The 24,089-nt window shown below is 38.3% G+C and overlaps 1 protein-coding gene across 5 annotated transcripts in view; it reads left to right on the top strand.

The window, feature by feature from the left end:
* The window catches only part of SLC25A14 (solute carrier family 25 member 14), a 37,552-nt gene extending 13,670 nt beyond the window's left edge, over positions 1-23,882 (top strand). For 2 of the 5 annotated variants that reach the window (XM_036839079.1, XM_036839076.1), the window contains 5 exons: positions 743-838; positions 5,586-5,710; positions 6,505-6,640; positions 19,801-19,881; positions 20,879-21,330. In XM_036839079.1, coding sequence (XP_036694974.1) covers positions 743-838; positions 5,586-5,710; positions 6,505-6,640; positions 19,801-19,881; positions 20,879-20,920 — 480 coding nt within the window. In that variant the 3' untranslated portion in view covers positions 20,921-21,330. Of the gene's footprint in view, positions 1-742; positions 839-5,585; positions 5,711-5,843; positions 5,866-6,504; positions 6,641-19,800; positions 19,882-20,878; positions 21,331-23,856 lie in introns of those variants that run through there. The other 3 variants (XM_036839078.1, XM_036839077.1, XR_005018261.1) reach the window with 3 other exon arrangements.
* The last annotated feature ends 207 nt before the right edge of the window (positions 23,883-24,089 follow it).

Genomic DNA, 24,089 nt, shown 5'->3' on the forward strand with positions numbered 1-24,089 from the left:
GCATTAAATTATATTTTTAAACTTTTTTCCTGCTTTTTTTATACTTCAATAAGCAATGCATGTTCAATGTAGTAAAAAGTGGAAGGCAGGAAAAAAACACAAAAGAGAAAAATGCCCACTTGGAGCTTCATCACTTAGACGTAAGCCACTGTCAACATTTGGGTGTGTATGTTCAGTCAGTCTCTTTGTTGAACATATGGTTATTTTTAAGTCTACATGTTTTTGATAAAAATGATATACCATACATACTGCTTTGCAACCTGCTTTTTCTATTTAGCAATTAATTGTTGACATTTTCCAATATCCACAAATATTATTCTACAATAAAATTTTATGGCGGCATAGTATTCCCTTAAATGGATGTATCATAGTTTATGCAACTAATCCTTTGTTGTTATTTTTGGACATATAGGTTGTTTATAGTTTTTTACTAAACTAATCATAGTTTAAATGGATTATTTTCTACCACCACAGAGTACTCATTCTTTCTTTTCCCCAAATTTTCTTCCAACTCCAGAAATGATGGACTTAGTATGAGGAATGTGAGGCTGATAAAAATCATCTTTATAAAATATACTTTGACACAAATTACATTCTTTCTATATGTAGCTTAAGTCATTAATTTCATCATAATAGTAAGCTGATTTTTAATTCCCAAATACTGTTTTCTTCATTTTAAATGAGTGAATCATCTCATTTTGGTTCTCTGTCAAAATAAAATGTTCACCTCTTCCGATTTTAGATTCGAATGCAGGCTCAAGGAAGCTTGTTCCAAGGCAGCATGATTGGCAGCTTCATTGATATATACCAACAAGAAGGTACCAGGGGTCTGTGGAGGGTGAGTACTCTTTTCTTGGTATTATTCTTTACACAGTTGCTAGAATTTGCAAAGATTACCTTTTATATAAAGCCATAAAATTGTGAATTGTCACCTTATACTATGTAAGATTCTTGGTAACCTAAAAAATAAGGTAAGAAGCTCCTTATCAGCTGTGAAAGGACCAAAACTTATCAGTCGTCTTTATTTCTGCTTAATGTTTGGGGATTGTATGTGTGAGAGAAGTTATATTGTTTGAGATAGCCATTTTGGTTTGTTCAAATTCACAGTGAGTTTAATTTTTCAATATATATTTTTGCCAGTTTTGTATTAACACAGCAATGTATGTTTATGGTAGTGTCTGTAGTGCTTATGATCAAAAGTTATTGCCTAAAACAACTTTTTTAACATTATAAAAGGTAAAAGATGTACTATAAAATGTTGAGAAAATATATAAAAGATAAAAATATCCAGTAGTCCCACTAGCTAGAGATATCACTGTTAACATTTTGTCGTATTATCTTCCAGTCTTCTATCTATACTTTTTAAAACATTTTTGTTCCTGTAATTTTTTATCCAGTTTTAATCACTTAAGTTTGTAATATTAAATAAGACTACTAGTAGTAGAGAGTAGAATGGGAAATCCATTAATAGTCTCTTAGAAGGGAGAGCGTTGCTTTTATTATTTCTTTATAATTTTCCCTAACTACTTACTAGAAAATTTTCAAACATACAGACAAGTTGGAAGAACAGAACAATGAACACCTACATAGCTGGATTAAATGACTCAAAGTTTGGCCCTATTTGCTTTATCTACTTATGTATATACACACATGCACACATGTACCCATACACACACACACACACACACGTGCACACTCTCTTTTTTTTGTTGTTTAAATATCTAATGAGTCTCTCTCTTTCCTTTTTTTCCTAAACTATTTGAAAGGAAGTTGCAGACATCGTGGTACTCCCCTAAGTACGTCATTATGCATCTCCTAAGAATAAGGACATTCTCCTACATAATAACAATACCATTGTCACACCTAAGAAAATTAATAAGTCCCTAATATCTAATACCCAGTCCATATTCAAATTTCCTTTATTGATGAGATCAGGTCAGTTTTCTTATATAAAATGCTTCCTTGCATTTCCCCTGTATTTCCTGTAAGCTAGAAGTTAGATCTGTTGGCTTGATTAGATGCATGTTAAACATTTCTGGTAAGAGAACTTCATAGATGACACTATTTCATATGCATCACAGCAAGAGACACAAAATGTTAGTTTGTCCCAAAATTGGTGATGCCAAGTTCGTTTACTTGTTAAGATGATGCCTACCAGGTCTTATCATAGTAAAAGGTACGTTTTTTTTCCCCTTTGCAATTAGCAAGTAATTTGTAGGGTAATATTCTAACAACGTGCATATATCCTATTACTTAATGACCTTCTGCCAAATGATCTTAGCATCCGTTAATGATCCTTGACGTTTGCTTTTTGATAAAAAGCACTTGGAGGTACACTTTCTTTTCCTTTTTCTTTCTTTCTTTCTTTCCTTTTTTTTTTTTTTTGCCACACTGCACGGCATGCGGGATCTTAGTTCCCTGCCCAGGGATCGAACCCGTGCCCCTGCAGTGGAAGTGTGGAGTCTTAACCACTGGACCGCCAGGGAAGTCCCAAGGTACACTTTCTTGGTTAGTCTAATTTAAAACCAGAAAATGGAACTAACTAGAGCTTTTTTCACAAACCAAGGCTAAGGAAAAGACAAAGACAGAACAATAAATAGAATTGGAGATTTTGTCAGGGGAACATAGCTACTTTGTTTTTAATTAAAATAATCTTTTAATTGTGGTAAAATACATATAAAATATCACATTTTTGTACAACCAGTCTCCAGAATTCTTTTCATCCTGCAAAACTGGAACTCTGTACCCATTAAACAACAGCTCCGCATTTCCTCTTCCCCTAGCCCCTGGCCACCAACCTTTTATTATCTCTCTATGAATTTGATGGTTCTGGGTACCTCATATAAGTGGAATCATACACTGTTTGTCTTTTTATTACTGGCTTATTTCACTTAGCATGATGTCCTCAAGGTTCATTCATGTTATCACATGTGTCAGAATTTCCTTTTTAAGGCTGAATAATGTTCCATTATATGCGTATACTACATTTTGTTAATCCAGTCATACATTAATGGACATTTAGTTTGTTTCTATATCATGGCTCTTGTGAATAATGCTGCTGTGAACATGGATGTGCAGATACCTCTTCAAGACTGATGTCAATTCTTTTGTGTATATACCCAAAAGTAGGATTGCTGGATTGTATGGTAATTCTATGTTTAATTTTTTGAGGAACTGAACATAGCTACTTTTATGATCCAGGCTATTTACTCCATCCAGGCATGTAAGGAGAAGTGAAGTATATTGTGTTATGTATTCTTTTGACACAGACATGTATTATTTACATATTAAAATATGGGAATCTTTTTTTCATTTCAACAAGGAAATATGTTTACCTTTTTCTTCAAACACATGTCTGTATTTTATTTTCCTGCTTTGATTGTAACATGGGTACTGGAAACATTTCACTTTCACTGGAAACACTTCACTTTCTTCCAAACTCCATTGTAAGAAATAACAACAGGAGTACAGTAATAAAGAGTAACTGGCACCTAGGTCAGAGTTAGACAGACAGTCGAGTAGTGAACTGGAGAGCACTTGCCCTGTTCATTGCTGTCATGCACCACGTTGAGTCCAGTGTGGCCAAATTTTCTGGGCTTTCAAGAGAAGCTGGAAATTTGCATTCCTGTGTGAAATATCCATTCCTGTGGTTTTGTTTTTGTTTTATGTTGACAGCTAATTCAGCCTTCTAAGAAACACTGTGTAGGCCACACAAAACATGTCTGTGACCTGAATTCAGCCCGTGGGGCCTTACGGTTCACCAAATTAGCCTTCTGAGGCCATCTTCTAACAGAGTTGAGCAGGTGGAAGGATCAGAGAGGAAGGTACTGCTGGGCCAGCCAGCCTGATGAGCAGAATCAAACATCTCCTGATGACAGCACAGCTACATCACTTCCACTTTATAAATGGAGTTTGGGAATTTAGAGATGATTGAACTCTTTAATTATAACAGGTATCACAGAAAGCAGTTGTTCCCCATGGTATGTTATTTTCAGTTTTTTAAATGATATTTAAATTTAAACACAATTGTAAAAGTAAAACATTCCTTGTGAAAATTTTTACAAAAATTTGGCATGTGTGTGTATGCCTTTTCCCCTAAAGTTAGAATAATACTATAAATAATTTTATGTCTTACCTTCTTCAGCGTTACAGACATTTTCTCGTGTCATTCATATTCTTCAAAAACAGGACTTTTAACGCTCTGGCAGTCCTGTGTTGTAACATGAGCTGTGATAGGAATACTGTACTAGTGAGTGAAAAGCTGATAGTGTTATCACAGGAGGACTCATAAAGAGGTACTCCTTTGCCTTGGCCTTCTCCCTAGCTGCATCATACCTTTGCTGTCATCCTAGTGTGTCCTTTCTGCACATCCTAAATTCTGTGAAATAAACTTGAAAGCTCTCCTCTCCCTACTGACTTTTGCTTCATGGTTTTATTTTTAATAACATCTTTATTGAGATAATTCATATACCATAAAAATTTGCCATCTTAAAGTGTACAATTTAATGTTTTTTGGATATCCAAAGACTTGTGCAACCATCACCACTGTCTAAGTTTAGAACATTTTTATCACCACAAAAAGAAACCCCATATCCATTAATAGTCACTTCCCATGACCTCCAACCTTCCCAGACCTAGACAACCACTAATCTAGTTTCTGTCTCTATAGATTTACCAATTCTGGCATTTCATGTAAATGGAATTATACAATATGTGGCATTTATGACTAGCTTCTTTAGTTTAACGTACTGTTTTTAAGTTTCATCTATGTTTTAGCATTTATCAGTACTTCATTTCTTTTTATGGCTGAATAATAATTCCATTGTATGTATATACCACATTTTGTTTATCCCTTCATCAATTAATAAGCATTTGGGTGGTTTGTACTTTTTGGCTATTATGAATAATGCTGTTATGAACATTCATGCACAAGTTTTTGCATAAATATATGTTTATAATTTTCTTGGGTATGTATCTAGATGTGAAATTGCTGGGTCATGTAGTAATTCTCTGTTTAACCTTTGAGGAATTGCCAAAGTGTTTATCACAGTGGCTGCCCTATATTGTATTCCCACCAGCAGTGTATAAGTGTATATCTTCTTTGGGGAAATGTCTATTAGATCTTTTGCCCATTTATTAATTGGGTTGTTTGTCTTTTTATTATTGAGTTGTAAGAGTTCTTTATTTTGGATACTAGTCCATATATAATATATGATACATACTAGTCCAGATATATGATTTGCAAATATTTTCTCCCATTGTGTGGGTTGTCTTTTCACTTTCTTGATGGTATCCTTTGAATCACAAAAATGTTTAATTGTGATAAAGTCCCATTTATCTATTTCCTCTTTCGTTGCTTGTGCTTTGGGTGTCATATGAATGATTTTATTTTTTAGTACAGTAAGTGAATTGGGAATTTATAAATGTTCCGGTATTAGCTATTGATTTGAAGGAGGAATAACTCCTATACTTCAGACTTGGATTTTTTCTGTTATTTTTTAATTCCTGACTTACTTTGTTCACTTTTAGACTTATGTCGCTACCAGTGTATTTCCTTGGTGTCTCATGTCACTTATGTTTTGTAGGGTGTTGTCCCAACTGCTCAGCGGGCTGCCATCGTTGTGGGAGTAGAGCTTCCAGTCTATGACATTACAAAGAAGCACTTAATATTGTCAGGGATGATGGGAGACACAATCTTAACTCACTTTGTGTAAGTAGGATAGGTTGTACTCATTCCATATATTCAGTACTTTAAGCACAAAAAGCATCTTTCACTGAAGTCCTCATGTAGAATTGATAATGGGTACATATGGTCTAAATACCTTTTTCTCTCTCATCACCAGAACTTCAAGCCTTCTGATACAGGTACAGAGATTCCAGATGCTGTGGGCACTTTGGTACTTGGGGGCAGTGTCTAATACAGTAGCCTATCAGATGTCTGTAGGATTTGCATTTGTTCATACACAGCCTCTGTATCTAATAAACTCATCTTTTATTTGCTTTGGTTAATTTTGGATCAGAAAGCAAATTTTCTCAATGAGAAACAGAATAAAAGGGTGAAATTTTATAGGGCCTGTGAAACAAAACCACAGTTTTGGGCTGAAGACTGTTGCTAATTTCATCCTATGTTTTCTTCATCTTGCAACTTTTATGATATTTTACTACTCAAATGCATTTGGCATATGATGCTGTGGTTTGAAAAATTTACATAACTAATAGATGATGCATAATACTTCCTGCTTAGGGAACTTGCTAGACTTATAAACTGTCCCCTTAAAAAAAAAAGGCTATCTGAATTTTGGATTGAAAAGTGAAGGGGACAACTTTTGAATAATGTAAAGATTAGTAAAGATCTTCTTTCTCTTTAGATTGTAATGAAAGGGCAAGTGCCAGGTTTTATCTGATGAGTCTGACTCATTGTACATTTATGTTTGGACTAATTTCAGTTTAAGTGGGCAGAGGTGCAAGTGGGGCAGTCTATCTTCTTAAAGTTTTTATCTTTAGTTCCAGCTTTACGTGCGGCTTGGCTGGGGCTCTGGCTTCCAATCCAGTTGATGTGGTTCGAACTCGAATGATGAACCAGAGGGCAATTGTGGGACATGTGGACCTCTACAAGGGCACTTTGGATGGTATTTTAAAGGTACACACACTGTGAACTTGGATTGTATTTTTAATTTTCTTTGATGTCTCAGACCTTCTTGCAGTCCTTATTCTTAGTTGCTGCATTTCATTCTGAAGATGGAAGAATCATTATGTGTATTTTTAGTAGCCTCTCAGAGTAATTCCTAGGTAGAAAAGCTGTCTCCTTGGCAATCTGCTGATGCACAGTGGTCCTTAATATTATTATTCCAGTTTGAATGCTTAAGACTGCACGATACTTTTATCAATAGCACCATGTAGAATTACTGGTAGAAAGGACTTAACATATCCCACATTTGCCCATTTCAGACAAGGCAGAGATGCTATAATAGAAAATCTGGTACTTGGTTTCCGTTCAGCATTGTGCTGTTGTTCACGGTTTGGCTTTGAAAGTTTCTGCTATGTTGTGTTTGTAGGAAGCTGAATATCATACACGTATTATGTATTATATAATCATTCGTGATAATACTTCTACAAAAAACAAATTTGGAGCTAAAATATGATACTGTCATATGGTTTCTCAGTTTAGTTAACAACTATTATCTATCAGGCACCATTTTAGTATGTACAGAAAAATTACAGTGCACCACATGTATACAAACAGATAATCAACACATCTTGTCAAGTGATAAACTCAGGGGTCTATGGGAGGAAATTTTAGTCCAATTTGGAAGTTTGGGATAGGTTTCCTGTAGATGGAGGCATCTAAAATAATAGTAACTCACATCTGTTGAGTGCTTTCCTGTGTATCGGGGACTGTCCTAATGAGACTTACATGTATTCATTCATTTAATCCTCACCATTACAGCATACTGAAGTGCTAAGATTAACTAACCTGCCCAAGGTTTCACAGCTAGTAAGTGGGAGAGCTGGGATTTCAACTTAGACCATTGGCTTCAACCCAACATTCTTCACACTGTGGTGCCTTCCTCATGTTGGTGGCTGAGGGTTAGTTAGGTTATAAAGGATATTGAATGCTATGCTGAGATGCTTGGACTTATTCTTTTACTTGATGAGGAGCTATTGAAAGATTTTAATCAGGTCAGATTTACGTTTTAAATAGATCACACTGGCTTTGTGGAGACAGTTGTTCTCAATCTTAGATGCACACTGCAGTCACCTGGGGAACATTCACAACTTCTGCACCCACCTTAAACCAATGACCTCAGAATGCCTGGGGTGGGAGCCAGGTTGTCAGTATTTTGAAAACTCCTCAGGTGATTGCAATGTTCGCCCAAGGTTGAAAACCATTAATCTAAGGGTTTGTGTCTTCTGTGCTAGGCACTGTTCTAGGTTGGTGAACAAAAAAGTCCTGGCCTTCGTGACATTTTAATTCTAATAGGAAGAGACAGATAAACACATAGGAAGTGAGGATAAGTAGACAAGTACAAAATACTCTTTCAAGAAGGTTGGCTAAGAGGAGATAGAGGGTATAATAATATAGTAATAGCATTTATTGAATGTTTATTATGTACCACACACTAGAGTATATCCTTTAACTCCCAGCAACCCTATAGAGTGGATAATATCTTTGCCATTTTATACAGGAGAGAACTCAGGTTCAGAGTAGCTAAGTATTTACCCAAGATTATACACCTAATAAGTGGCAGATCTGGGATTTAAATCAGGGTTTGTTTGATTCCAGAGTTTATACTTGTAACCACTATGCTGTATGATATTGTCAGAAACATATTTTCATGTTGACAGTAACCTTTAAGTACTTACATTTACTCACTCATTCACTTACTTGCTATTAAAATTCTTTAAAACAACTTTGCTCTTTATTGTCATCATACTTTTTTATTTTATCTGTAAGAGTGCCATAACACTTTGGTGAATGAAATTATGCATTCATCTCTGACGTAGAAATGAGCAGCTGCAAATCTCATCCTGTTACCTCTATATTAAAACCCTTGAATGGCTTCTCTCTGATGCAAGGTCCATATGATTTGACCCCTTTTTACCTCTACAGCCTTATCTTTGCTACCTTTACTCTGTATTCCAGACATACTGAACAAGTTCTAGTACTAGACTTTTCTTTCATTCCCAAGTTTTCACCCATGCCATATACTTTGTTAGACGGCTAGCTTCTACTCATTCTTCAGATTGCATTATTTTTTCATAAAGGCCTTCCCTGACCATTAAACTGTGTATGTGTATGTAGTTTTATATACTTGCTCTGTCATAGCATTTAATATATTTTAAAAAACATCTTTTTTGATGTTTTTTTAACTTCATGAAATTCATAAAGTTCACCTATTCAGAGTGAATAGGCTTTTGGTATATTCACAGATATGTGCAACCATCATCACCACAGTCAACTTTAGAACATTTTCATGACCTCAGAAAGAAACCCTGTGCCCTTTAGCTATTACCTCCCTATCTTCCCAGCCCTAAGAAACTACTAATGTACTTTTATCTCTGTAGATTTGCCTATTCTGGATATCTTATATAAATGGAATCATGCAATATGTGAGCTTTTTGACTGGCTCATTTCACTTATCATAATGTTTCAAGGTTCATCCATGCTGTAGCATGTATCAGTACAGGCATACCTCAGAGGTATGCTTCCAGACCACCACAGTAAAGCAAATGTCGCAATAAAGCAAATGTCGCAATAAAGCGAGTCACATGGACTTTTTGGTTTCCCAGTGCATGTAAAAATTATGTTTACGCTATACAGTAGTCTATGAAGTGTGCATTAGTATCGTCTTAAAAAAAATGTACGTACCTTGATTTGCTAAAAAATGTTAACCATCATCTGAGCCTTCAGTGAGTCATTTCTTTGCAATAGTAACATCAAAGATTACAGATCACCATAACAAATATAATATAATGAAAAAGTTTGAAATATGACGAGAATTACCAAAAGTGACAGAGAGATACAAAATGAGCAAGTGCTGTTGGAAAAATGGTGCTGATAGACTTGCTCCATGCAGGGTTGCCACAAACCTTCAATTTGTTAAAAATCCACTATCTGCAAAGTGTAGTAAAGTGAAGTGCAATAAAATGAGGTATGCCTGTACTTTGTTCCTTTTTATGGTTAGGTAATATTCTGCTGTATGGCTGTATCACAATTGTTACATTTTATTGTCTAGTTGAACCTTGAGCAACATGAGTTTGAACTGCACGGGTCCATTTATATGCAGATTTTTTTCAAGAGTAAATACTACGGTACTGCACAACCTGTGGTTGGTTGACTCTCTGGATGTAGAGGGCTAAAAATAAGTTATATGAGGACTTTTGACTGCATGGAGGGTCGGTGCCTCTAAACACCTGCATTGTTCAAGAGTCAATTGTAATTGCTTTTAATGGCTGTCTGCCCAGTAGACTCTAAGTTCCGTGAAGGCAGGGCCATATGCATCTTGTTTATCACTTTATCCACAGCAAATTATTTGTTGAATGAATGTATAACTTCATGAAGTAGCCTCTTGTCTCTGTGTATCTACAGAAGTTCTTGCTTGTTTTCACTCAACTGCCTCAAGCCAAAAAGTGTGCATCCCAGTTCTAATGTTTGGAAGAAGTTAGTCCCTGTTTTGGAGCTCTACGAGGATTCATATGGCTCATGAGAGTGTTAGAGGCTGTGTGTGTGTGTGTGTGTGTGTGTGTGTAAAAGTTTGTGTGTTCATTTACTCAACAAATATTTATTCAGATATTTAGTGGAGACTTTACTGTGCCAGACAGTGTTACGTGGTGGGATAGAATGGTGAAGAAGACCAACATGGTCCCTGCTTTTCTGGAGATTACATTCTAGTTGAGGGAGACAGACAATAAACACACAGGTAATAAACAGTGTAATTTTATTATTCCAAATCTTTTTTTGGTCACGCTGTGCAGCATGCGGAATCTTAGTTCCCCGACCAGGGATAAAATCCATGCCCCCTGCATTGGGAGTGCGGAGTCTTAACCACTGGACCACCAGGGAAGTCCAATAAACAGTATAACTTCAGATGGAAGTAAATACTATGAAGAAACTAACACAGCATAATGAGATAGTGACTTGGTGATAGTGGTGGGGAACTACTTCAGCTAGGATGGCCAGGGAAAGGCTGTGAGGAGGTGACATTTGAGCAGAGGTCTAAATGATGAGAAGAAGGTGGCCACGAGAAGATCTGAGAGAAAAGCATTCCAAAAAGAGGGAGTGGGTACAAAGGCCCTGAGTTGGGAATGAGTTGGACATGTTCAAGGGTTAAAAACAAGGCTGGTTGGCTGCATGTGATGAATAAAGGAAAAAGTAGTAGGAAATGAAACTGGAGAGAGAGGCAGGGGCTAAATCATGCAGGTCATTAAAGAAAATTTGCAGTTAGAATGAAATCCACTGGGAATTCATTGGAGAGCTTTAAACAGAAAAGTGACTATCTGATTTATAATTTTAAAAGATTGCTTTGGCTTCTCGGTGGAGATTGTAGACCAGTTCCAGGTGAGAGGTGATGGGGTTTGGTTGTATCTCTCAGGTGCCTTATCTTAGCAGTCTATGATTCTAGGTTATCTGTATCCAGGATTTATTTTGGTTGATTTTCACAATTTTCCAACATCAGTTTTGGTCTGAGACCTATAGCATTTGCTGATGATCCATTGGGGCAAGCATATTACCACTATGTTTCCATAAATAGTGCCCTTATTCTGTTACTATTTGCTTTAAAAATGATTAATAAGGATAATCGTATTGAGTGTTCTTAATCTATAGGATGGGATAAGGGATATTTAGACGTCTGGACTCTCATATTGTTGTCTTATCCAAATATTCATTTTTTAGTATACTGGTGGGTTTCACTTCACCAGTGGGAAGGCAAAATAACATTTTTTTCAATGTAGAATACAATGACTAACACACAGGAGTTACTTAATAGATATTTATGCATTAAACAGGAACTGTTTCTGTTGGTGAAATTCAATACACATCATCAATTTATGACCTTTAGTATGCATTATTTGTCATTTAATTCTTTTGTTTTTGAATTTTTGAATTTTATTTTATTTATTTTTTTATACAGCAGGTTCTTATTAGTCATCAATTTTATACACATCAGTGTATACATGTCAATCCCAATCGCCCAATTCAGCACACCACCACCACCACCCCCCGCCACTTTCCCCCCTTGGTGTCCATACGTTTGTTCTCTACATCTGTGTCTCAATTTCTGCCCTGCAAACCGGTTCATCTGTACCATTTCTCTAGATTCCACATATATGCGTTAATATATGATATTTGTTTTTCTCTTTCTGACTTACTTGACTCCGTATGACCGTCTCTAGATCCATCCACGTCTCTACAAATGACTCCATTTCGTTCCTTTTTATGGCTGAGTAATATTCCATTGTATATATGTACCACATCTTCTTTATCCATTCATCTGTTGATGGACATTTAGGTTGCTTCTATGACCTGGCTATTGTAAATAGTGCTGCAATGAATACTGGGGTGCATGTGTCTTTTTTTTTTTTTTAAAGGTTTATTTTTAAATTAATTAATTAATTTATTTATTTATTTTTGGGTGTGTTGGGTCTTCGTTTCTGTGCGAGGGCTTTCTCCAGTTCCAGCGAGTGGGGTCCACTCTTCATCGCGGTGCGCGGGCCTCTCACTGTTGCGGCCTCTCTTGTTGCGGAGCACGGGCTCCAGACGCGCAGGCTCAGTAGTCGTGGCTCACGAGCGTAGCCGCTCTGCGGCATGTGGGATCTTCCCAGACCAGGGCTCGAACCTGTGTCCCCTGCATTGGCAGGCAGACTCTCAACCACTGCGCCACCAGGGAAGCCCACATGTGTCTTTTTGAATTATGGTTTTCTCTGGGTATATGCCCAGTAGTGGGATTGCTGGGTCATATGGTAGTTCTGGTTTTAGTTTTTAAAGTAACCTCCATACTGTTCTCCATACTGGCTGTATCAATTTACATTCCCACCAACAGTGCAAGAGGGTTCCCTTTTCTCCACACCCTCTCCAGCATTTGTTGTTTGTAGATTTTCTAATGATGCCCATTCTAACTGGTGTGAGGTGATACCTCATTGTAGTTTTGATTTGCATTTCTCTAATAATTAGTGATGTTAGCAGCTTTTCATGTGCTCCTTGGAGATCTGTATGTCTTCTTTGGAGAAATGTCTATTTAGGTCTTCTGCCCATTTTTGGATTGGGTTGTTTGTTTTTTTAATATTGAGCTGCATGAGCTGTTTATATACTTTGGAGATTAAGCTTTGTCCATTGATTCATTTGCAAATATTTTCTCGCTTTCTGAGGGTTGTCTTTTCGTCTTGTTTGTAGTTTCCTTTGCTTTGCAAAAGCTTTTAAGTTTCATTAGGTCCCATTTGTTTATTTTTGTTTTTATTTCCATTACTCTAGGAGGTGGATCAAAAACGATCTTGCTGTGATTTATGTCAAAGAGTGTTCTTCCTATGTTTTCCTCTAAGACTTTTATAGTTTCCGGTCTTACATTTAGCTCTCTAATCCATTTTGAGTTTAGTTTTGTGTATGGTGTTAGGGAGTGTTCTAATTTTATTCTTTTACATATAGCTGTCCAGTTTTCCCAGCACCACTTATTGAAGAAACCGTCTTTTCTCCACTGTATATTCTTGCCTCCTTTATCAAAGATAAGGTGACCATAGGTGCGTGGGTTTATCTCTGGGCTTTATATCCCATTCCATTGATCTATATTTCTGTTTTTGTGCCAGTACCATATTGTCTTGATTACTCTAGCTTTGTAGTATAGTCTGAAGTCAGGAAGTCTGATTCCTCCAGCTCCATTTTTGTCCCTCAAGACTGCTTTGGCTATTCGGGGTCTTTTGTGTCTCCATACAAATTTTAAGATTTTTTGTTGTAGTTCTGTAAAAACTGCCATTAGTAATTTGATAGGGATTGCATTGAATCTGTAGATTGCTTTGGGTAGTATAGTCATTTTCACAATATTGATTCTTCCAATCCAAGAACATGGTATATCTCTCCATCTGTTGGTATCATCTTTAATTTCTTTCACCAGTGTCTTATAGTTTTCTGCATACAGGTTTTTGTCTCCTTAGGTAGGTTTATTCCTAGGTATTTTATAATTTTTGTTGCAATGGTAAATGGGAATGTTTCCTTAATTTCTCTTTCAGATTTTTCATTAGTGTATAGGAGTGCAAGAGATTTCTGTGCATTCATTTTGTATCCTGCAACTTTACCAGATTCATTGATTAGCTCTAGTAGTTTTCTGGTGGCATCTTTAGGATTCTCTATGTATAGTATCATGTCATCTGCAAGCAGTGACAGTCTTCCTTCTTCTTTTCCAATTTGTATTCCTTTTATTTTTTCTTCTCTGATTGCCGTGGCTAGGACTTCCAAAACTATGTTGAATAACAGTGGTGAGAGTGTACATCCCTGTCTTGTTCCTGATCTTAGAGGAAATGCTTTCAGTTTTTCACTATTGAGAATGATGTTTGCTGTGGGTTTGTCATATATGGCCTCTATTATGTTGAGGTAGGTTCCCTCTATGCCCACTTTCTGGAGAGTTTTTACCAAAAAAGGGTGCTGAATTTTGTCAGAAGGTTTTTCTGCATCTATTGAGATCATATGGTTTTTATTTTTCAGTTTGTTGATATGGTGTATCACATTGATTGATTTGCATATATTGAAGAATCCTTGCATCCCTGGGATAAATCTCACTTGATCATGGTGTATGATGCTTTTAATGTGCTGTTGGATTCTGTTTGCTAGTATTTTGTTGAGGATTTTTACATCTATATTCATCAGTGATATTGGTCTGTAATTTTCTTTTTTTGTAGTAGTTTTGTCTGGTTTTGGTATCAGGGTGATGATGGCCTCATAGAATGAGTTTGGGAGTGTTCCTGCAATTTTTTGGAAGAGTTTGAGAAGGATGGGTGTTAGCTCTTCTCTAAATGTTTGATAGAATTCACCTGTGAAGCCATCTGGTCCTGGACTTTTGTTTGTTGGAAGATTTTTAATCACAGTTTCAATTTCATTACTTATGATTGGTCGTTCATATTTTCTATTTCTTCCTGGTTCAGTCTTGGAAGGTTATACCTTTCTAAGAATTTGTCCATTTCTTCCAGGTTGTCCATTTTATTGGCATAGAGTTGCTTGTAGTAGTCTCTTATGATGCTTTGTATTTCTGCAGTGTTTGTTGTAACTTCTCCTTTTTCATTTCTAATTCTACTAATTTGAGTCCTCTCCCTCTTTTTCTTGATGAGGTCTGGCTAAAGGTTTATCAATTTTGTTTAGCATCTCAAAGAACCAGCTTTCAGTTTTATTGATCTTTGCTATTGTTTTCTTCATTTCTTTTTTATTTATTTCTGATCTGATCTTTATTATTTCTTTCCTTCTGCTAACTTTAGGTGTTTTTTGTTCTTCTGTCTCTAATTGCTTTAGGTGGAAGGTTAGGTTGTTTATTTGAGATTTTTCTTGTCTCTTGAGGTAGGATTGTATTGCTATAAACTTCCCTGTTAGTACTGCTTTTGCTGCATCCCATAGGTTTTGGGTCGTCGTGTTATCCTTGTCATTTGTTTCTAGGTATTTTTTAAATTTCCTCTTTGATTTCTTCAGTGATCTCTTGGTTATTTAGTAACGTATTGTTTAGCCTCCATGTGTTTGTGTTTTTTATGTTTTTTTCCCTGTAATTGATTTCTAATCTCATAGCGTTGTGGTTGGAAAAGATGCTTGATATGATTTCAATTTTCTTAAATTTACCGAGGCTTGATTTGTGACCCAGGATGTGATCTATCCTGGAGAATGTTCCATGTGTAGTTGAGAAGAAAGTGTAATCTGCTGTTTTTGGATGGAATGTTCTATAAATATCAATTAAGTCCATCTTGTTTAAAGTAAACATAAACATAAAATGTATGCTTGTGTTTCCTTATTAATTTTCTGTCTGGATGATCTGTCCATTGGTGTAAGTGAGGAGTTAAAGTCCCCCACTATGATTTTGTTACTGTCGACTTCCTCTTTTATAGCTGTTAGCAGTTGCCTTATGTATTGAGGTGCTCCTATGTTGGGTGCATAGATATTTATAGTTGTTATATCTTCTTCTTGGATTGATCCCTTGATCATTATGTAGTGTCCTTCTTTGCCTCTTGTAATAGTCTTTATTTTAAAGTCTATTTTGTCTGATATGAGAATTGCTACTCCAGCTTTGTTTTGATTTCCATTTGCATGGAATATCTTTTTCCATCCCCTCAGTTTCAGTCTGTATGTGTCCCTAGGTCTGAAGTGGGTCTCTTGTAGACAGTATATATATGGGTCTTGTTTTTGTATCCATTCAGCTAGCCTGTGTCTTTAGGTTGGAGCATTTAATCCATTCACGTTTAAGGTAATTATCGATATGTACGTTCCTATTACCATTTTCTTAATTGTTATTGGTTTGGTTTTTTTTTTAATATCTTTATTGGAGTAAAATTGATTTACAATGGTGTTAGTTTGCTTTATAACAAAGTGAATCAGCTATATGTATACATATATCCCCGTATCTCCTCCCTCTTGTGTCTCCCTCCCACCCTCACTATCCCACCCCTCTAGGTGGTCACAAAGCACCGAGCTGATCTCCCTGTGCTATATGGGTTCGTTTTTGTAGGTCCTTTTCTTCTCTTGTGTTTCCCACTTAGAGAAGTTCCTTTAGCATTTGTTGTAGAGCTGGTTTGGTGGTGCTGAATTCTCTTAGCTTTTGCTTGTCTGTAAAGCTTTTGATTTCTCCATCGAATCTGAATGAGATCCTTGCCAGGTCAAGTAATCTCGGTTGTAGGTTCTTCCCTTTCATCACTTTAAATATATCGTGCCACTCCCTTATGGCTTGTAGAGCTTCTGCTGAGAAATCAGCTGTTAACCTTATGGGAGTTCCCTTGTATGTTATTTGTCGTTTTTCCCTTGTTGCTTTCAATAAGTTTTGGTTGTCTTTAATTTTTGTCAATTTGATTATTATGTGTCTCAGCGTGTTTCTCCTTGGGTTTATCCTGCCTGGGACTCTCTGCGCTTCCTGGACTTGAGTGGCTATTTCCTTTCCCATGTTAGGGAAGTTTTCGACTATAATCTCTTCAAATATTTTCTCGGGTCCTTTCTCTCTCTCTTCTCCTTCTGGGACCCCTATAATGCGAATTTTTTTTTTAAATAGCTGAACTTTTAAAATTAATTAATTAATTAATTAATTCTTTTTATTTTTTTAATTTATGGCTGTGTTGGGTCTTTGTTTCTGTGCGAGGGTTTCTCTAGTTGCGGCAAGCGGGGGCCACTCTTCATTGTGGTGTGTGGGCCTCTTCACTATCGTGGCCTCTCTTGTTGCGCAGCACAGGCTCCAGACGCGCAGGCTCAGTAATTGTGGCTCACGGGCCCAGCTGCTCCGTGGCATGTGGGATCTTCCCAGACCAGGGCTCGAACCCGTGTCCCCTGCATTGGCAGGCAGATTCTCAACCACTGCGCCACCAGGGAAGCCCCAATGCGAATGTTGTGTTTAATGTTGTCTCAGAAGTCTCTTAGGCTGTCTTCATTTCTTTTCATTGTTTTTTCTTTATTCTGGTCCACAGCAGTGAATTCCACCATTTCTGTCTTCTAGGTCACTTATCCATTCTTCTGCCTCAGTTATTCTGCTATTGATTCCTTCTAATGTAGTTTTCATTTCAGTTATTGTATTGTTCATCTCTCTTTGTTCTTTAATTCTTCTAGGTCTTTGTTAAACATTTCTTGCATCTTCTCAGTCTTTGCCTCCATTCTTTTTCCGAGGTCCTGGATCATCTTCACTATCATTATTCTGAATTCTTTTTCTGGAAGATTGCCTATCTCCACTTCATTTAGTTGTTTTTCTGTGGTTTTATCTTGTTCCTTCATTTGGCACAAAGTCCTCTGCCTTTTCATTTTGTCTATCTTTCTGTGAATGTGGTTTTCCTTCCACAGGGTGCAGAATTGTAGTTCTTCTTGCTTCTGTTGTCTGCTCTCTGGTGGATGAGGCTATCTAAGAGGCTTGTGCAAGCTTCCTGATGGGAGGGACTGGTGGTGGGTAGAGCTGGCTGTTCCTCTGGTGGGCAGAGCTCAGTAAAACTTTAATCTGCTTGTCTGCTGATGGGTGGGGCTGGGTTCCCTCCCTGTTGGTTGTTTGGCCTGAGTCGACCCAGCACTGGAGCCTACCCGGCTCTTTGGTTGGGCTAATGGTGGACTCTGGGAGGGCTCACGCCAAAGAGTACTTCCCAGAAGTTCTGCTGCCAGTGTCCTTGTCCCCACGGTGAGCCACAGCCACCCCCCGCCTCTGCAGGAGACCCTCCAACAGTAGCAGGTAGGTCTGGTTCAGTCTCCTATGGGGTCACTGCTCCTTCCCCTGGGTCCCGATGTGCACACTACTTTGTGAGTGCCCTCCAAGAGTGGAGTCTCTGTTTCCCCCAGTCCTGTCGAAGTCCTGCAATCAAATCCCACTAGCCTTCAAAGTCTGATTCTCTAGGAATTCCTCCTCCCGTTGCCAGACCCCCAGGTTGGGAACTGACATGGGGCTCAGAACCTTCACTCCAGTGGGTGGACTTCTGTGATATAAGTGTTCTCCAGTTTGTGAGTTACCCACCCAGCAGTTATGGGATTTGATTTTATTGTGATTGCACCCCTCCTACCATCTCATTGCGGCTTCTTGTTTGTCTTTGGATGTGGGGTATCTTTTGTAGTGAGTTCCAGTGTCTCCTGTCTATGATTGTTCAGCAGTTAGTTGTGATTCCGGTGCTCTCGCAAGAGGGAGTGAGCGCCTGTCCTTCTACTCCGCCATCTTGAACCAATCTCTGTGTCATTTAATTCTAATAACCACTCAATTGGCATATGTAGGACCTCCGCTGTATAAAACAGAAAACTTAAACTCAAAGCATTTTACACTATTCCTCATCTAATCCTCTGGTCATTCACATGAGGTCAGCCATGGCATTACATACACAGAATTTACAGTGATGAAACAGATTCAGAGAAGGACAGTGACTTGCCCAACTCCTCTTCCCCTACCCTGCTTTAGTTTTCTTATTAGTACTTATTATTTGTGAATATAATATATGTCGATTTATGTATTCGTTTGTCAGCTCCACTAGAGCATGCACTCCATGAGGGCAGGGAATGTATGTTATCTGTGGCTGTGTAACAAATTACTCAAAAACTCAGTTCCTTAATACAACATGCATTTATTATGTCACAGTTTCTGTGAGTTAGGAATTCAGAAGCAGCTTAGCTGAATGATTTCAGCTTAGGCTGTCTCATGAGGTAATAGTCCAGATGTCAGCTAGGGTTGTAATCATCTGAAGGCTTGACTGGGGCTGGGACATCTGCTTTAAGGATCACTCATGTAGTTGTCAGCAGGAAGGCTTTGTTCCTCTCTGGCTATTGGCTGGAGGGCTTAGTCTCTCACCACATGGGCTTCTCTTCATGACATGGCGGCTGGCTTCCTCCATAGTAAATGATCAAAGACAGACAAGGCAAAACCTTATTTTTTAAAAAAATTTATTTATTTATTTATTTATTTTTGGCTGTGTTGGGTCTTTGTTTCTGTGCAAGGGCTTTCTCTAGTTGTGGCAAGCAGGGGCCACTCTTCATTGCGGTGCGCGGGCCTCTCACTATCGCGGCCTCTCTTGTTGCAGAGCACAGGCTCCAGACACGCAGGCTCAGTAGTTGTGGCACACGGGCTTAGTTGCTCCGCGGCATGTGGGATCTTCCCAGACCAGGGCTTGAACCCGTGTCCCCTGCATTGACAGGCAGATTCTCAACCACTGCGCCACCAGGGAAGCCCCAAAACCTTATTATATACAAAATGTCTTTTATAGCATAGCATTGGCGGTGACGTACGTTCACTACTGCCATACTCTATTGGTGACACAGACCAATCCTGATATGTTGTGGGAGGGACTACACAAGGGTGTGAATAACTGGAGTTGGCTTTCATCGGGGTCCATCTTGGAGGCTGGCTACCACAGACACTTTCTCTCTTGTTTACTATTATTACTATTATCTCAAAATGGAGAAGAGTACCTTGCATATTGTAGGTGCTTAGTAAATATTTGTTGAATGAGTGGGTGGGTGGATTTAGAACACAAAATGTATGTCTTTAGAAAAAGGACCATTCATGGATCCTAAGTTGTTGGGGAGGGGCATGGAAGATGAGTACTAAAATAAAAATAATTGTCAGATGTAAAGTGTAAGGAGAATTCACTCTTATTTTTTTTATTATATCTTTCCCTCAGATGTGGAAACATGAGGGCTTTTTTGCACTCTATAAAGGATTTTGGCCAAACTGGCTTCGACTTGGACCCTGGAACATCATTGTATCCTTTTGGAACATGAGAATGAAAGTAAATGCTTCAAGCTCCCAGGTAATTCTAGGCTATAGGAAGGAAAATTTGATTATTGAAGCCTTTAGGCAAGTGAGAATCTACTCAAGCATTCTAATGGTGACCACTGTGGGTGGAACTAAGTACAGAAATGGCTTTCAGTTGGAGTCTAATACAAACTAAAGGGATTAGAAAAGAAATGGCAAAGTTTCTATTCCTCTTTAAAACAAACAACAACAACAAACACAGCCAAGTCTGGAAGGGGCTAGGAAGTTTTGGGAAACCCTGCTAGGAGATGTCCACAGGAAGGTCCATGCTGAGGTAGTCCATATTTCCTACCCCTAAGTGTATGACTAAAATAGCTGGGGAAATAATAAGACAGAAAACACTCATAGAGCAAAAAAATCCAGAGCGAAGCAGGGCTCCTTCCTCATGGATGACCCTCCTTCCTTTAGCTGTGTTTGAGTGCCTCCTATGGGCAGAGCCATGAGTTGGATAGTGTGTGTGGTGGTGTTTGTACAGTGGTGAGCAGTTCAGGGTTGAAAAGTAATCCTTGCCCTTGTGGAGTCTATAGGTTAAGGGAGATAGTATCTCCCTCCCTCCTTGGGATTCCTCTGATCACCTAATGTCTGTAACAGTTACTCTAGCACTGAATTATATGTCATTGATGTTCTTGGATAGTTGTGTGTCTCTGTGTGTGTGTGTGTGTGAGTGTGTGTGTGTGTGTGGCCTGTTTGCCCCTGAAGAATATAAGTATGTTAGAATTTTAATATGTTTATATTGCTAAATGCCAACAATCAAAATTGGCACATGGTGAGCACTCAACACATGCTTGATTTGCCAGATATTGTTTTAAAAAAGACTTTTAAGCAAATGCAACTTAGAATAGCACAGACTAAGTACCTCAATTTAAGAGAATGCAATGCACAATTTTAGAACCGGGTTTGACTTTCAGTATCATCCCAGTGATCTTCCATGACTTACTCTTCAGTTTTTTATTACGTACGAGCAGCTCAAGAGGCTTCAAATCTAAGGACTGAATTATATGTGAGTCAAGCCCTGCCAACCTTTCTACTCTTCTTTTCCCTTTTTCTGTGTTCTAATGTATTTTGACAAAGTTGTAAGTGTTTACTGAACCATTGGTCTCCCAAGGCCCTCCTGATGGAAGAATGATAGGATGGTTCAAAATTGCTCATGTGTTTGTGTTGCCATGTGAACTTTTCCCTGAGAGGAAGTATTAACATTGAGACTCTGGCCCCAGATTGGTATCTTCTGTGAAGATGGATACTGATGGATGACACTCAAAATGACCTTCTCTTCAAATGTGGGTTAAATGTAGTTTGTTAGCCCCAGACTTGGGCTAGAGCAGAAGGCATAGGCCAGGGCAGTTACTGCTATTTATGTTACAGACCTCGGTTCTCATTAAAGTATTTATTGGCAGAATAACTTTGGCTTTGTCTTCATTTACTGTTTTCTCATTTGCAAAATCTTTAATTTATATTATGTTCTCCAGAAAGCAATAAAGAGAAGGTGACTATGAAGTTGAGTCTGGACTCCCAAAGCACATTTATGGGAATAGACTAAGTACATTGTGCTTTCCCATTGCCATTCATTGTCATAATGCCACTTGTAAACATCAGACAAGTGGTTCTATCCTAAAGAATGAATAAACAAACAAGGGGCTCATTTGGAAGTTTTCACAGATAAAATGCTGGAAGAGGCTTAAAATAGAACCCTGTGTCCAGGGTTCTAGCTGTCTTACAGGCAAAAAGTTCTGGCTACTTTCTTGTACCAGAATAGTGCCTACCACTTTGTAGGCACTCAAATATTTGTGAGATGAATACTTTAGTTCTTCATCTTTATCCATTCATTCATTTGTTCAACAAACATTTATTGTTATCTATTATGTCTTAGATGCTGGGGATGTAAAAATAAATTAAAACATAGTCTCTGATTTCAAGGTCACATTATAGTAGGAGAAACAGACATGTAAGTAGGTACTAAGTACAATACAGTAGGTACTAAGTACTGTCTGAGAGATGAACTAAGTGCTGTAGAAGCACAGAGGAGGGAACAGCCAATTACCTAGGGGACTGGCCAAAGGCTTCATAGTGGAGGTGACAGTTGTGCTAAAAAGCAGATGTTACCAGGTAGATAAGACAGGGAAGGACATTCCAGGCAGGGAAATGGGGGAGATTTCAGCGTGGCTGAAATAAAGGGTTATGGTTTTCAAATGCCACATGAGGCAGAATCACCTGGAGATCTTGTGAAAATGTAGATTCTTGTATCCTGTCACCTGAGATCCTAACCTTATTTGGGGCAAAGGCGTTTGCTTTTGTTGTAGGCATTTGACGGAGGGTGATCCTTAGATTACACTTTGAGAAGCACTTGTAAAGAAATATGGGCTAGGGACTTCCCTGGTGGTCCAGTGGCTAAGGCTCTGCCCTCCCAATGCAGGGTGCCTGGGTTCGATCCCTGGTCGGGGGACTAGATCCCACATGCATGCCACAACTAAGAAGTCCATATGCCACAACTAAGAGCCCACGTGCTGCAACTAAGTCCCAGTGCAGGGCTTCCCTGGTGGCGCAGTGGTTAAGAATCCTCCTGCCAATGCAGGGGACATGGGTTCGAGCCCTGGTCCGGGAAGATCCCACATGCCGCGGAGCAACTAAGCCCCTGCGCCACAACTACCGAGCCCACGCGCCACAACTACTGAAGCCCACGCGCCTAGAGCCCGTGCTCTGCAACAAGAGAAGCCACCGCAATGAGAAGCCCGCACACCGCAACCAAGAGTAGCCCCACTCGCCGTAACTAGAGAAAGCCTGCGCGCAGCAACGAAGACCCAGCGGAACCAAAAATAAATAAATAGATTAATTAATTTAAAAAAAAAGATCTGGCGCAGCCTAAATAAATAAATAAATATTTTAAAAAATAAGGTGATTTGAGAACAGAAAAGTTATGTTAATTAAAAAAAAAAGAAATATGGGCTAGAATGAAAGGAAATTAGAATAGTGTGGCCAAAAGGGTCAAATTGTGAAGGGTCTCTATATACCCTAAGAAAGAGTTTGGCTTTTATCCTGGAGGGAGGGGCCAGGCAAAGGAAGTTTAAAATAGGGAATAATATAACCAGCTTTTATTTTTTAGGAAGATAATCCTTGTGTGGAGGGTAGCCTGGAAGGGAGCAACCCAAACAAGGTTAAGCCCCACTGAGCTCTACTCCCCTTTTTGTATAGGTAGACAAAATAGGGTCCAGAAAAGCTAAGACAATTTGTCCTAAGTCACATAGCCTGATGATGGCAGATTTGAGGCTAGCACATAGTTACCAGATTCCTTCTCTGTCTCATTCTACCGCCCCACAGTGTCTTCTTAATTGTCAATCTAAAGTACTACCTTTTCAAAATAAATTTTAATAGACTTAATTTTTTTAGAGAAGTTTTAGATTCGTAGCAAAATTGTGTGGAAGATACAGAGATTTCCCGTGTACCTCCTACCCCCGCATACATGCAGCTTCCCCTTGATCAAAATTCCTCACCCAGGGTGATTCATTTGTTACAGTCAATGAACCTACATTGGCACATCATTATCAGTTCACATCCGTCATTTATATTACGGTTCACTCTCAGTGTTATACATCCTGTGGGTTTTGACAAATGTATAATGACATGTATCCACCATTATAGTATCACACAGAATAGTTTCACTATCCTAAAAATCCTCTGTGCTCTGCCTATTCATCCTTCCCTCTCCCCCAACCCCCCAGAATCCACTGATCATTTTACTGTCTCTATGGTTTTGCTTTTTCCAGAGTGTCATATAGTTGGAATCAAACAGTATGTAGCCTTCTTAGGCTTATATGGGCTATACTATATATAAGTATATATCACTTAGTAATATATACTTAAGGTTCCTCCATGTCTTTTCATGGCTTTATAGCTCATTTTCTCTTTTTTCTTTCTGGATGTACCGCAGTATATTTATCCATTCACCTACGGAAGGACGTCTTGGTTGCTTCCAAGTTTTGGCAATTATGAATAAAGCTGTTATAAATATTCATGTGCAAGCGTTTATGTGGACACAAGTTTTCAGCTCATTTGGTTAAATACCAAGGAGTGCAATTGCTGGATTGTATGGTAAGCGTATGTTTAGTTTTGTAAGAAACTGCTAAACTATCTTCCAAAGTGGCTTATAAAGCTTTTATGTGC

This window comes from Balaenoptera musculus, chromosome X (genome assembly GCF_009873245.2).
Source record: "Balaenoptera musculus isolate JJ_BM4_2016_0621 chromosome X, mBalMus1.pri.v3, whole genome shotgun sequence".
Lineage (NCBI taxonomy): Eukaryota > Metazoa > Chordata > Mammalia > Artiodactyla > Balaenopteridae > Balaenoptera > Balaenoptera musculus.